The sequence below is a fragment of the Mus musculus genome, chromosome 10, assembly GCF_000001635.26.
Source record: "Mus musculus strain C57BL/6J chromosome 10, GRCm38.p6 C57BL/6J".
NCBI classification, from domain to species: domain Eukaryota; kingdom Metazoa; phylum Chordata; class Mammalia; order Rodentia; family Muridae; genus Mus; species Mus musculus.
Genome location: NC_000076.6, coordinates 56,041,712 through 56,056,993, shown reverse-complemented (window position 1 = coordinate 56,056,993; position 15,282 = coordinate 56,041,712). Strand labels below are relative to the sequence as shown.

Here is a 15,282-nt window from a genome sequence, read left to right as displayed (position 1 = left end):
CTGTTTCTTGGGTTCAGAAAATACTTCTACACTAGTGCCCGTTCCTTCTCTAGCTTTCCCCCAGCTTTTTACTATTTCTATTTACATGTATGTGTATGCATCCATAGGAATGTAAGCCACATGAGCATATGCTCACAGAGGCCAGAGGAGGACACCAGATTACCTGGAGCCAAAGATACAGGCCATCATGAGTTGACCACTCTGGGCGTGAGCTCTTTGGCCCAGCTTGACAGCTAGAGCTGAGCTTTCTATTGTTAGTCTTTGGGGTTTCTTGGTTGGGTCAGTCAGCTTCTGCTCTGTCTTCTGCATTCTCTTGTGCATGTCAGTAAGTGTCACTCATCAGAACATTCATTTTCCTTCGTTTTAATTTTGAGAAAGTCACTTGCTTTGTAACACAGGATGACCTTGGAGGCTCCCTGGCTCAAACTCCCCTTTGCTGGGATTACAGAGATACAACACCCCTTACCTGGTTGAACCTATTTCTTTTTTAAAGATTTATTTTATTTATTTGTGTACACAGTCACTGTCTTCAGACACACCAGAAGAGGGCATAAGATTTCATTACAGATGGTTGTGAGCCACCATATGTTTTCTGGGAATTGAACTCAGGACCTCTGGAAGAACAGTCAGTGCTCTTAACCTCTGAGCCCTGAACCTAATTTTTAATCATTAAATTTATCCTATTGGTTTTTATCACAACATTTCTTTTTCATTTTATTTTAAAGATTTTTGATTCTTCCTTAGTAAGTTGCGTTTGGCCCAAGATTGTACATGAACACTTCTTTCCAGAAATCTTTACAGGCAAATATTAATGTCTTGGTCTTACAAAGGTACTATAATATATATCAAATACAAGTCAGTATTTGAAGTTTCTTCATTAATTTATGTTCTGAAACCATTTAGGGGACAGGGAGTAGACTTCTTCATTCCTGCTTTGAAGACTTAAAAAATGATTTTTTTTTTCTATTGGATTTTAATCACGTCAAAGTTTGGTTAAAAATTATTTTCACAATATTTGATTTAAAAAAAAATCAAGTAGTTGATATTCACTTTAATACTTTCAGTACCTCCAATGCTTCTAAAACACCTTATTGATGTTAAGTGCAACCTTCGTTAAGGTGAAAATTCTCTAGTAAATATTACTGACCACTTGTCCCAACATCTAAATTATACATGTATATAATGTGAATCTCAATCTTAAGCCAAAGAAATAAAGGTGTAGAAGTATAAACTGAAAAAGAGCAAGGGTCTCACACTCTGTAGCTGAATTCACCACCCCCCCAGTGAAATTTGCTTCTCTGTTCTGTTAAAAAGCACCTCAGTGGGTTTTGATGCACAACTCTAATTGGGAGCCGTTACCCTTGGACATGAGCAGAGATGTGCCTGTTGTTTGTTTGATTGTGTGTTTTAACATACAGATATAGTCATAAACTAGAACAGAAAGAGGCCTTGGAAATACGTTATTCACTCTGGCGAGAGTTAAGGCTCCTCTGCATGGGAACAGCCACCCCAAGCTGAAAGCACCTTTTATCGCATAAGGAGGGATGACAACCGATTTTCACATAACATTTGGTGGCATAGACATCCAGGCAACATCTCTCACCTTGCAGATTAACTATTCCCTGCTCCTCATTGATGTGTGTGTGTGTGTGTGGGGGGGGGGCGTTATGTCCAAGCAGAAGCCACTGTGACTCCTCCTGTCCTGTTAAGCTAGCTGTCTGAGGCAGGGGTGGTGGTGCCTATCTGTAACCCAGCACTCAGAAAGCCATGAAGCTGCAGTATTTGTGTGTGGGTGTGGGTGTGTGTGGGTGTGTGTGTGGGGGGGGGTGTGGGTGTTTAATGCCTGTCGAGCCTGCAGACTAGGATCTCATTTCAAACAAATGTAAATTATATTTTCCATAAGGGAAATGTTAGCATTATTTCAAGTGTTAGTGAGGGAGAAGTTTTATTTCTCATGTCAGATAATGCAGTTTTCTATGTCCTAGAATTTCAAGTGTTATCTGTAGTAGTTCTGGAAGTCATATTATTGTCATGTGATGTTCCATAGCTATTAGGAACATATCACGTTTTAATTTTCATTTTTAAATGTTACATATTCAGTTTTATTTTCATAAAAAAAAACTCTTAAAATTCTACAAAATCAGATGTCACCCACAGCAGAGCATGAAAATTTTACATTATTTAAATTAGAAAACTAAAACATAGTGCGTCATAAAGTAAAGGATCAGCCTTAGACACTAAACCCAAATCATAAGAACGTTCCTAGTTTTTACACAGACTTAACCTGATTATGTTGTAGTAAGCATATACAAAAGTATACTTAACTTATGGCTACATTTTAAAAATGCATTAGCCCCAGATATAGCTCTCTCTTGTGAGACTATGTCGGGGCCTAGCAAACACAGAAGTGGATGATCACCGTCAGCTATTGGATGGATCACACGGCCCCCAATGCAGGAGCTAGAGATATTACCCAAGGAGCTAAAGGGAACTGCAACCCTATAGGTGGAACAACAATATGAACTAACCAGTACCCCGGAGCTCTTGTCTCTAGCTGCAAATGCATCAAAAGATGGCCTAGTCGGCCATCACTGCAAAGAGAGGCCCATTGGACTTGCCAACTTTAGATGCCCCAGTACAGGGGAACGCCAGGGCCAAAAAGGGGGAGTGGGTGGGTAGGGGATTGGGGGGGGTGGATATGGGGGACCTTTGGGATAGCATTGAAAATGTAAACGAGGAAAATACCTAATTAAAAAAAATTAAAAAAAATGCATTAGCAACTGAAAATTGGAAATTATGGTTAATACATAAATGATAGTTCTAAAAGTTTACCAGAAAATTATTGGAGTGAAAAATGGGTATGTGTACATTTATGTATGTAATATGTGTGGGTATGTATATATACATATATGTATGTTTATATCTGTATCTGTGTGTGTACATGCTTGTGTGGAGCTTGGAATTCTTAGAGATTGCATTGCTATGAGTTGCTGTTGCTGCAGATTGATCATCTACTATGGAAAGGGCAGAGCGAGTCTTCTCCACCAGTGAAGGTATATCTACTAACTCGGTGAAAATTATAAATAACAAGGAATGCTAAGCTCTGTGAACTGAAGCTTAACTGCTGCCATTGGAAACAAAAGACATGAATTTTACTGACTGGATTCCAGTATAGATAAGACTTAGATATAGTTTACCAGAAACTAACCTAACTAGTATCTTACAAAAGGTAGTTTTAAAAGTTGTTTCTATTGCTATGGTGTGCATTACAATGTGGGGACACATATGCTCTACTGAGCATGTGTGGAGGTCAGAAGAGAACTTTGTAGAGTAGGTTTTCCTTTCTATCTTTGTTTGGATTCCAGGGTCAGGCTCAGATGCTCTGGCATGTGGCACAAGAGCCTCAACTTGCTTTGCCATCCCAGTACTCCCCCTTTAAGTATTAAGGCTTATTTTTGCCTTATTTTATTTTTCTATCAGAAAATTGCCTTTCACTCCAATTTTGGCATGGTCAGCATCGGGTCTACTTTTCCAGGGCCTGGAGTAGTTCGTGCTGCATGAGACTTTCAGGGACTCAGCCTGTGAAATGGGCAGGCAAACCCGGATGCACTGGTCACTTTCCTTGCAAGCACTGAAGATCAGTTGCTGCTGGTCTAGGATGTCAGTATTCAATAGCAGTGACAATTAATTTGTCCCTGCCCATCTCTAAAGACCTAAAGTCTACTCTTATTTCAATATCCCACTCAAATGCCACTTGTCTAGCAGCTAAAAGAAATCTCTTCCTCGTTGGGGTGTTCATCCAGTGTTTCATCTGCCTCATGCTTCTTCTGCTAGAACCTTTGAGCCATGTTTATCTATCATCTGTGTACACATTTTATCTCTGACACTACATGAAAAGTTCTTACAGTGTACTGTATTTCATTTTATCATTTATCCCTATGACTTCTTCATACTGTTCCCCACTTTATTAGAAGTGATTCGTTACTAGGAATGAGTGAGTCTGCACTTGAAGTGGATTCCATTGGGAGATATCCCAAAGGGCTATGAATGGGAGACTCCAGTGACAGAAGGATCAGAGACTCTCTCTTTTCTTCCTCACTGCCACTGATTTGTGGATGACTCCCTTCACAGTGGCCATTCCTGTGCCCAGACAGTATTTGTTTATGTGTATGGACACAAGACTTTCTTCAGATAGAAGTAGAAATTTTCAGCTAACTTCTGAGTGGTACCTTACTCTGCTTTTATTCACATTAACTTGGTTATCCAGTGTGTCGAAGAACCAGTCAAAACTTTCAGTCTCTCTTGACCCTTTTGTATGTTTTGGTAAATGATCACGATTCCTACTTCACAAAGAAATTCTGACCTGAAAAGAGAAACCTAATCACTCAAACCTAATGTAATGTTTTCTAGTAGAAGTTGAATCTGGTCTGATGAAAGATTGTGTGTGGGGGACTGAGGGCTGAACCCAGAGGCAAGTACTTTACCACTGAGATATTTATTTTAGCCATTAAAGAATTTTAAAATTTATACTTTGGAAACTTCACGCATTTCTGGGATGTATTTTAATCTTACCCATTTGCAACTCCCTCCAACCTCCTCTCATGTCCCTCTCCTGTTCTGAAGGGAACCAGGAGAAGACTTGACTTCCAGACAGCTAGGAGGGTGGTCTTAAAGGCCAAGCCCACAGTGACACACTGCCTCCAACAAGGCCAAACCTCTTAATAGTGCCTCTCCTGGGCCAAGCATATACAAACTAGGACAAGACACCTACCATGTTCTGAAAAGAGAGTCTTCTTCCCTCCTCCCCTCCCTCCTTCTCTCCTTCCTTCTTTCTCCACTGTCAACAGTTCCTTCTCAGGGTAGGCTTTATCTCCTGTCCTCCATCCGTGCTGGAATTTTGACTGTCTTGATCATGTGAAGTTTTGTGCAAGTAATCTCTGCTGCTTCAAGATGGTATATAAGTAACTACGTCATGTCTTACAGGGCTTACTGAACGATTTCGATATAAGTGTTAGGAAGCCATGATTACATATACTTGTCATTTAGAATTTTATATAAGCATTGCATGATGAAAATGTGATATTTTTGATTACTTCTTAATGTTTATAGCTTTTTATATTTTGTTCATTTGTCATTGTTTTGTATCAAATAATTTATTCATTTTACATGCTTTTTGGTTTCATTTTCTTTTGGAGACAGGGACTTATGTAGCCCAGGCTGGCCTTGAACTTACTGTATAGCCACTGATGGCTTTGAAATACTAATTCTTCTGCCTGTGCCTTCCCAGTGCTGATAAATATGTATCCCACCTCTCCCAGTTTTTAAATGATTTTTATAGGATAAAAGTTTTCAGAAAGTTTTCTGTAAACTTCTTTGAAAATATAAGTGACAGCTCCTAAAAGAACAAATTCATCAGCGTTTTCAAAATTCTCATTAAAATATGCAAAAATATTGCTTTCATCAATTTTCAATTAACATGTGATTATTATGCAGACTTTTATACATTTTCATAACTCCCTTTCCTATTGTTGTTAGCTACTGATGCAAATGTGAAGAATGAAAGTCTCTCATCTGTGCAGCAGCTTGGCATGAAAATGACTGTCAGGTATGTAGGGAAATGTCTTTTTCACAAATTCCTAGAATTCACCTACCTGATGTGTGCTTAATAATATTTAACAACCAATGATTTTTTAGACTTTAAATGCAGCATTTATCACTCACAAAATTATCTTTGAGAATATTGGCACATGATTAAGTTACCTCTGGCTGTAATTTAGTTATAGCTTATTATTATTCCAAAAGCTAATTAGTGTGTTTCACTGTGACTATCAGGGTTTTTTTTTTATTCCCACCAGATCAGCATGTTCTGGAATAATCATACATCTTCTAAAACATGATTTGTTCTGGTAGTTAGGGTACAGTGAGGGAAATACCTTAAGGATAGATTGAGAAGTTCAAATGAGTGAACGAAAATTGTGATAGTTTGAGTGTGTTAAACTCATGTATTAATTTTCAATAGAAGTGCATATACTAGATCATGAACCTTATTTTCTTGTTCATAATGAACTTCATTTAATAGGAGGTTATTAACTGTCCCCTTATAATTAGAGGGTTATCCTTTAAGTATGATCTAAGAAGGCACATGTGAAAGATATTAAATGCTTGAGTCTTATATAAATGCCCACTGTGATGAAAATCATAGCATGAATTTTAAATCACCCACCTATAACAGAGTAACTGTTTTGTTTATGTTATGCAACTTCATATATGTGTTTTAATAACAGTATTTTGTGTTGCCACAGTTTCAATGAATTAGAACCTACAGATTACATTGGCAGCCTGATCACATATTTTAACTCAATGTAATTTCTTATTCATAGAAAGTAAGTAGAAACTAATGAAAGATGTAGAGTTTGGATCTACTGTGCTAATGTACACTTACTGTCCTGTAGAATCACTGACATAAATACCATTAAACATGACTAGCAATGTTGCCTCTAAGAAGACTTCCTAGACTGCAGACCAAGTAAGGTCTTAGTAAGGTTGGAAACAGAACAAATGAATTGTTTCCCCTTGATGAAAATACACATATTCAGTGTGTTTAAAAATATAGGAATTTAGAGAAAACAGAATTAGTTTCAGTTAATTATAGTGTTTGATCCATGTAAGTGCCAAGATATTTCAAGTTATGGTCCAGGATTGTCCTAGTCACAATTAAAAATACACAAATCCCCCTTAATATTAGTAAATGGCTTCTAAAGTTACTTCTTGATTTAACATTCCATAAAACTAAACTCTATATTTTGTGCTTTAGATTAATTTCAGAAAAAAATCAATACATTTATCTCATCTGTCATATATTATCATGTTATTTTCTCGTAACTGTTTCATCGTCCCAGAAACTTAACGATCAGTGCTGCTGATCCGAACGTGCTATGATGGCCAGGAATGACTCCTGAGTAGCGGGCTTAATATAGCCACCCTAGAAGGAGAGTCTTCAAAACTCCAGACCTTGAGATCTCAAGAGAAATACACCATACACTGTGATGGATTTCTAAAGATCATTTCCAGTGAGAATCCTAATGGATTCCTTATGTTTTGCAATCTTTAACATAGGTATGGGAGGTTTCTCAATTTGTTAAAAGATGGTGCAGAAAATGAGCTTGCTTTGGTCTTAAAGCATTGTGAGAAATTCCTGAAACAACAGCAGTCACCGGTCACTTCTTCTCTCCATATCCTTTCGAGTGGGTTTACATGGAATTGAACAGTCTTCCTTTATTTTCATAGTTCTTTCATAGGATGTGTTAGCACACTACAGTGAATCATGACATTATCTCATTCTGTGTTTTGAATATACATTTTATTAAATTGACCTATGGTCCTTAGGCTCAGTTGTATTCACCAAATGTCAAACTGAGTGAAGTCATTCTGAAGGCATTTTCAAACAAATCCAAGATGTTAAAAAAAAAGTAGGCTCTGTAGATATAAATAGAATAACAAGAAAGCTGCTGCTTTTTGCAATATATTTATTTCATTTGAATTGGTATTCAGAAATGGAATTTGACTTTTAAGAATTAGTAAACTATTTGCTTTGCTGAATTCTAAATTTATAGGTTTTGCCTTGGTGTATGAGTCATTTAGCAGGTAACCTCACATAAAAACTATACTGTCCTCTTATAGATCGACATAGATGAATGTTCCAAGGTCAGCTTTTCCTCTGACGGTAGTTAGCACTGGCTCTCCCTACACACATAATCCAACAGTACATTAAAAGAAGGACCATGCCACTGTTTTTTCTTATATTAATTTAACCTTAACAGCTTTAGAATCTTCAATTATCAATGCTTATAAAACTGAAGACAAAATGATTACTACATGTGATGAATATTTCTTTCTAGATAGAAATCTTAAAAGTGAGTACTCATGAGATTGTGTCTTCCCTAAGATAATGTGAAAGTTCCTTAACCATCCTGCAGTGTGCCTGCAAGGGAACTACGCAGGCCATGACTGGTTTGTGTCTTCTCTGTTCATGATAATGCTGGGAGACAAAGGGAAGACCTTCCACTTTCTCCAGCATTTCTCCAGGCTGCTGACCTCTGCCTTCCTTTGGGTGCCACGGCTGCATAATTCTGTAAGACTTAAAGATCTGGTTTTAAAGGAGAGTTGAGCTTGAAAAACATGACATTTAACTTTACTAGAATATTGTCATATATATATATATTAATATCTTCCCTGGTTTGAGTTATTTCTCCATACCTACTTTTGGGTTTAATATGTCTTTGTTTTCTAAACTCATAAAGAGTATAATTAAGTAATTTGATTTCTCTATGATTTTAATGTAGTTATATAGAGCTATAATCTTGTCTTCTAGACTTACTTTGATTGTATCATGGACATTTTACCTTGCAGTCCTTCCATTTTTATTTAAAAAAAATCTTGATTTCTCCTGTGACCCATCCATCCTTCAGTAGTGAGTTGTAATCTCTATGATGTCTTATTTTCTAAAGTTTTATTTTTAACTATCAATTTCAAGCTTTATTGGTTTGCAGTCAGACAGACTATAAGGAAGAATTTCAGTTTTTCTGAATTTGTTGAAACTTGATTTATCCCTCAGGATGTGGCATATTTTAGAGAAAGTTTTGTGGCTTGGGAGTTAGAATATATTCTGTAATGCTCGGGTAAGATACTCTGTATATACCTCTTAGGTTCATTTGCTCTGTGGCATTTCTTTGTTTGTTTGTTTTTTTCTTTGTTCTTTCCTCTCTTTTTTTAAAGGATGACCTGACTGTTTATGAAAGTTGAATATTAAAGTCACCTACTGTTACTGAGTTGGGCTTGATCTGTTTTTTAATGCCTAGTAGTATTTGTATGTATAAGTCTTTGATACATTTTATGTTCATAATTGTAATGTCCTCTTAGTGGATTGTTCCCTTGTTCATAATGAAGTATCTTTATTTAATTCATCTGATTAGATTTGCTATGAAGTCCATTTAGTCAGATAATAGAATAGTTGTGGCTGTTTGTTACCTGGTCCTGATCACTTAGAATACTTTTTTCTATTCTTTCACTCAAAAGTAATATCCACAGTTGGAGGTGAGATGTTGTTTCTTGTACATAAAACATAATAGTTGATACCATTTTCTAAACTGGTTGTCCAGACTATGTCATTTAATCAGGGAATTGAGTCTACCAATATTGGAAATTATTATTGAATTTCTGTCATTTTGATGTTGTGCTGTTGTCTTGATCTTCTTTCCATTAGAACTATCCTAATAGTCATATTTTCACTGCTTCCTTTCCAAATCATATACCTCCTTTTGTTGCCTCTTTCCTCTGGCTAGAACTTCAAGTGCTATATAGAATAGATAGGGAGAGAGTGGGCAGTCTTGTCTTGTCCCTGATTTTAGTGATATTGTTTCAAGTTTTGCTCCATTTAGTTTGATGTTGGCTATTGGCTTGTTGTATATTGCTTCTATTATATTTAGGTATGGACCTTCAATTCTTAATCTCTCCAATACTTTTAACACAAAGGGCTGTTTTTTGTCAAAGGCTTTTTCAGCATCTAATGAGATGATCATGTGAGTTTTTTCTTTGAGTTTGTTTATATAGTTGATTACATTGATGAATTTCTGTATATTGAACCATTCCTGCATCCCTGGATGAAGCCTATTTGATCAGAGTGAATGATCATGTTGATGTATTCTCGGATTCGGTTTGCAAGGATTTTATTGAGTATTTTTGCATTGATATTCATGAGGGAAATGGGTCTGAAGTTCTCTTTCTTTTCTGGGTCTTTGTGTGGTTTAGTTGTGAGTGTAACTGTGGCTTCATAGAACGAATTAGGTAGTGTTCCTTCTGTTTCTGTTTTGTGGAATAGTTTGACAAGCATTGGTGTTAGGTCTTCTTTGAAGGCCTGATAGAATTCTGTACTAAAGCCAGCTGGCCCTGGGCTTCTTTTGGTTGGGGACGTTTAATGACTTTTTCTATTTCTGTAGGTGTTATGGGACTGTGTAGATAGTTTACCTGATCCTGATTTTACTTTGGTATCTAATATCTGTCTACCTGAAGGTGTTTGCAATCCCACAGGAAGAACAATATCAGTGAACCAGACCCCACAAAGCTCCCAGGGACGAAACTGCCAACCAAAGAATACACATGGGAGGGATACATGGCCCCAGCTGAATATGTGGCAGAGGATTGCTTTATCTGGCATCAATGAGAGGGAAGTCCCTTGGTCCTGTAAAGGCTCAATGCCCCAGTGCAGGGGAATGCTAGAGTGCTGAGGCAGAAGTGGGTGGGCAGGTTGGGGAGCACCCTCATAGAGGCAGGGGGAGGAGTGAGAGAATAGGGGATTTGTGGAGGGGAAACTGGAAAGGGGATAGCATTTGAAATGTAAATACATAAAATAACCAATAAAAAATGAGTTATAAAAAGGGAACTGTCCTAATATCTGTTTCTCTTTGTTGCCTCCCACATAATCTTACACTTTGTTATTCTTATTTAACCTTATTCCTTGCAGCATTCTCTATGGAGCTGGGTTTAAGTATAAAGTTCCTTTGCTTCTTTTTATTATGGAAAGTATTTCTTTCTTCTTCAATTAGGAGAAATTGATTTGCCATGTTAGTAGTCTGGATTGGCACCTGTGGTCTTTTAGAACTTGAATTACATTGCTCCAAGCTCTTCTGTATTTTAAATTTTTAATTTTAAAATTAGCTGGTGGCTCTGCTTTTACATCTGCCTTAGACTGTTTCTTTCAGCTGTAAGTACCCTTTCTTTGTTCTATATAAAGTTATATTCTAACTAAAATAAGTCGTGGGGAGTTTCTCTTTGGATTCTGTCTGTTTGGTGTTCTGTGTATTTCTTGTACCTATATTGGCATTTCTTTCCCTAGATTTGACATTTTCTCTCTGTAATTTTATTGAAAAGTATTTCTATATTATTATATCTGGAATGATTCTCCTTCTTCTATGCCCACAATTCATAGATTTGGTCTTTTTGTAGATTCCACATATTTTCTTCACCCATTCATTTAAAAAGCACTAGCATTTGGCATTCTGTCATTCACAGCATCCATTCTCTTGCTGTGTCTTTCCACTGAGATTCTTTTTATTAGAATGGCTGAAATCTTCATGTCAGTTTGTGTGTTCCTCGCTATTTCTACTTTTATGGAATTCTATTTTCATATCCTGCATTGTCCTCCTTATTCCACTCAGCCCTTTGTGTTTCTTTGGTTATCAATCAGTTTATTTCTGTTTTCTTTAATTGTGGTGTTTGTGTCTTCTTTCAATTCCTTGACCTCCTTGAGCATGTTTATATTGAGTCTTTTGAATTTTGTGTCTTGAATTTCAACTAAGTTTATCTTATCTTGAACCATTACTACCAGATTGTAACTTTTCAAAAGGATTTACTGTCTTGTTTTCATATTGCTTTGTGTGTGTGTGTGTGTGTGTGTGTGTGTGTGTGTGTGTGTGTGTGTTTTATGTATCCTGAGCTTCTGGAGTTAGGCTTTTGTTGTCTGTTTTGATATGAGGTTTTGGCTCCTTGGGAGAATGGGCATTTCAATCTGGATTTACTATTACCATGACTTGGAAGATTTTGATCAACTAGAAAATGCTTAAAGGTCATTGCTTACAAAACAGAACATTTTTTTTTTTTACCCCATTTTCTCAAACACTGTGCCGTCATTTTCTGTAGGCTCATTAAATGAAAAAGTCTTTAGTTTTGTGGCACTTTCTAAACAGTTAGTAACACAATGTGTTGCTCTGCCTTCTAAGCAAAACAAGAAATAATGAGATGTAATAGTTAGTGAAAACAATAAGAATTTCTAAGAGCTTTATAACGTGTAGCTATACTACTCATTTGTTTAAAATAATTAAAACACTTTAGCCTTAAATGTTCAGAATCCTTAATCATCAGGGAAATGCAAATCAAAGCAACCCTGAGATTCCACCTCACACCAGTTAGAATGGCTAAGATAAAAAATTCAGGTGACAGCAGATGCTGGCGAGAATGTGGAGAAAGAGGAACACTCCTCCATAGTTGGTGGGATTGAAAGCTTGTACAACCACTCTGGAAATCTGTCTGGCGGTTCCTCAGAAAATTGGACATAGTACTACCAGAGGATCCCTCAATACCTCTTCTGGGCATATATCCAGAAGATGTTTCAACTGGTCAGAAGGACACATGTTCCACTATGTTCATAGCAGCCTTATTTATAATAGCCAGAAGCTGGAAAGAACCCAGATGTCTCTCAACAGAGGAATGGATACAGAAAATGTGGTACATTTACACAATGGAGTACTACTCAGCTATTAAAAGGAATGAATTTATGGAATTCCTAGGCAAATGGATGGACCTGGATGGTGTCATCCTGAGTGAGGTAACCCAATCACAAAAGAACTCACATGATATCTACTCACTGATAAGTGGATATTAGCCCAGAAACTTAGAATACCCAAGATACAAGATACAATTTGCAAAACACATGAAACTCAAGAAGAATGAAGACCTAAGTGTAGACACTTTGCCCCTTCTTAGAATTGGGAGCAAAACACCCATAGAAGGAGTTACAGAGACAAAGTTTGGAACTGAGACGAAAGAATGGACAATCTAGAGACTGCCACACCCGGGGATCCATCCCATTATCAGCCTCCAAACGCTGACACCATTGCATACACTAGCAAGATTTTGCTGAAAGGACCCAGATATAGCTGTCTCTTGTGAGGCTATGCCGGGAACTAGCAAACACAGAAGTGGATGCTCACAGTCAGCTATTGGATGGAACACAGGGCCCCCAAAAGAGGAAGTAGAGAAAGTACACAAGGAGCTAAAGAGGTCTGTAACCCTATAGGTGGAACAACAATATGAACTAACCAGTACTCCCCAGAGCTCATGTCTCTAGCTGCATATGTATCAGAAGATGGCCTAGTCGGCCATCAGTGGAAAGAGAGGCCCATTGGTCTTGCAAATTTTATATGCCTCAGTACAGGGGAACGCCAGGGCCAAGAAGTGGGAGTGGGTGGGTAGGGGATCGGGGGGAGGGTATGGGGGACTTTTGAGATAGCATTGGAAATATCAATGAAGAAAATACCTAATTAAAAAAAAGAAGAGATTAAGGGGAAAAAACACACTTTAGCCTTTAAGGTTATTTAGACTAGAAGAAGCAACTTAAATTATCTTCAGTTATTATAAGAAAAACTCTAAATTACAATACAGTAAGTCTTCAGGGAATTTCATAGAAAATCAAGTGAAATATTGTGCTTACAGTTTCTGTTAGTAATAGGTATGAAAGGAACAACAATTCAGTTAAAATAAAAGACATTATTTACAAGCATTTACAAACAAAACTCCACTGATGTTAAACCAACCTAAAGAAGAAATCAGATGAAGTGGTATAGTAGCTCAGCAGAAAGGTAGTGGACAGCTGTGTAATATACATGTACATGGGCTTCATTTGCTCCTGTTAAGTGCTTAGTGTTGGAAAACTTACAGTGTTAAAGAGGCTAATGGGATTTAAACACATGTACAATGACAAGAACATCATGAGGATGAGCCTGTCATCCATCTGCAGGGCAACCGCAAAAGTGAGCCACATAAAACACGTTCGCTTGTGAAATGTTCATGTTTTATAGGATCGCAGTATCGATGTGGTGAGAAACCTTTACATTTTCTCTGCATTGCTTTCCACTTTGTGCAAATTAACAAACAGTTGCTGCAAAGCTTGGCTGGTCCTCTGCCTGGAGAGACTCAGATGAGGACCAGAGTGAACTGCACTGGATCAGTCTCTGTTGGATAGCTAACTTTCAAATCTTTCTAATTCAATCTTTCTATTTATTTATTTATTTATTTATTTATTTATTTATTTATTTTACTTTTTAAAAGTTCACTTTACATCCTGATCACAGCCCCCCTCTCTCCTCCTAATTTTTATTTACAACACAAAACTTGTTTTGTTTTTTTGTTTTTTTGTTTTTTATATAGTTCCAGGGATAAAACAGAATTACCGAAGGTGAAAGTAAAAAACTAAGACTGCTCTGCTCTATTTTTAAGTGACTATCTTTTATTTTAACCATTAGCAAATAATACTCTAAAGTGAGTTCATAAGGCTTTGTTTCATAGTCTATCATAGACTACTGGTAACTTCTAAGCCATTGATTTACTGATTTTTAAAAATTGTCCTTGTTTCAATACTTATTTGAGCTTACATGCCATTAGCTTTTATGTTCTCTGAATAAGAGTTAATAATATTTCAGGGTGTTATAGTTGAGCAAAATATACAAAATTATATAAGTATAAATTATAATTTGATGGTTCACAATTCCACTTGTTATGTTTATACTGACCATCTGTTGTTTTTCTGGCATTATGAATACAATTCACTATATATGATACCCAAATAATGGACAAGCTAGAGGTTTTTATCATAAAGGAGTTTACTATAACTATAGTCATTAGAATCATTCTATTTAGTCAATATTACTTATACCAGGTTTGGAATCGGGAACAGGCTGGTTATCAATAGCGTAACTTCAGGTTCTTTTGGCAGAGTATGATTTATGAGAATAGAGGAACACTTATCCCTGATACTCCATTACATGATAATGGCTTGTTTTCTTTGACAGTGTAATTAATGTCTACTGTCTTTATCTCTTCATAGTCCTGTTCTAAAGGTATTTCTGCCACAGCATGGAACGATGCTGTGTAAGAATCAGTTCCAGTGTGTTCAGTTCTCATAGTGCCTTTCTACATATTATGCAAAATTAGTAAGTTCACATTGAAAACATGAAAGTTAATATTTGATTTTATGTTTGTTAGATTTACTCATTATATAAATAGTCAGCAAAACACATTTTATATTGGACAAGAGGTAAATCAATGAACATTAATTTTTGCTTTGTATTATATATAATTACCCAACAGAAAGTCTTCTCCTTGTTCTCTCTAGAAAAGTGGCCATAAGTTGCCCACTTAGCATGATGTCTTTATCAATATTTCAACATTTTTATGTGCAAGGTCTCCTAGAAAACCTGCCATAACACACGCAGTATTTACACTGATTATTCCTGCAAATATATTTGTGTAGTTTGAAAGAATATAAATCATTTGTGCTAAGGAACAAAAACTGAAAAATCACTGATAAACCACTGTAGTGCTTTCAGAACATTCATTTAATAGACCTAACTCCTCCAAGCACCATAGCAGCATGTCCAAAAGGTGTCCACATATTTTAACTGTTATGTAATTTCATGAGTTTAGTTTTATCTAAGACCATGAACTTTTTAG

General features: G+C 36.6%; 1 protein-coding gene across 1 annotated transcript in view; it reads left to right on the top strand.

The window, feature by feature from the left end:
- The window catches only part of Tbc1d32 (TBC1 domain family, member 32), a 214,676-nt gene that overhangs the window by 171,975 nt on the left and 27,419 nt on the right, over positions 1–15,282 (top strand). The window contains exons 28-30 of the mRNA NM_001033385.3: positions 5,536–5,605; positions 7,117–7,232; positions 7,977–8,131. Of these exons, the coding sequence (NP_001028557.2) occupies positions 5,536–5,605; positions 7,117–7,232; positions 7,977–8,131 (341 nt within the window). The remainder of the gene's footprint in view (positions 1–5,535; positions 5,606–7,116; positions 7,233–7,976; positions 8,132–15,282) is intronic.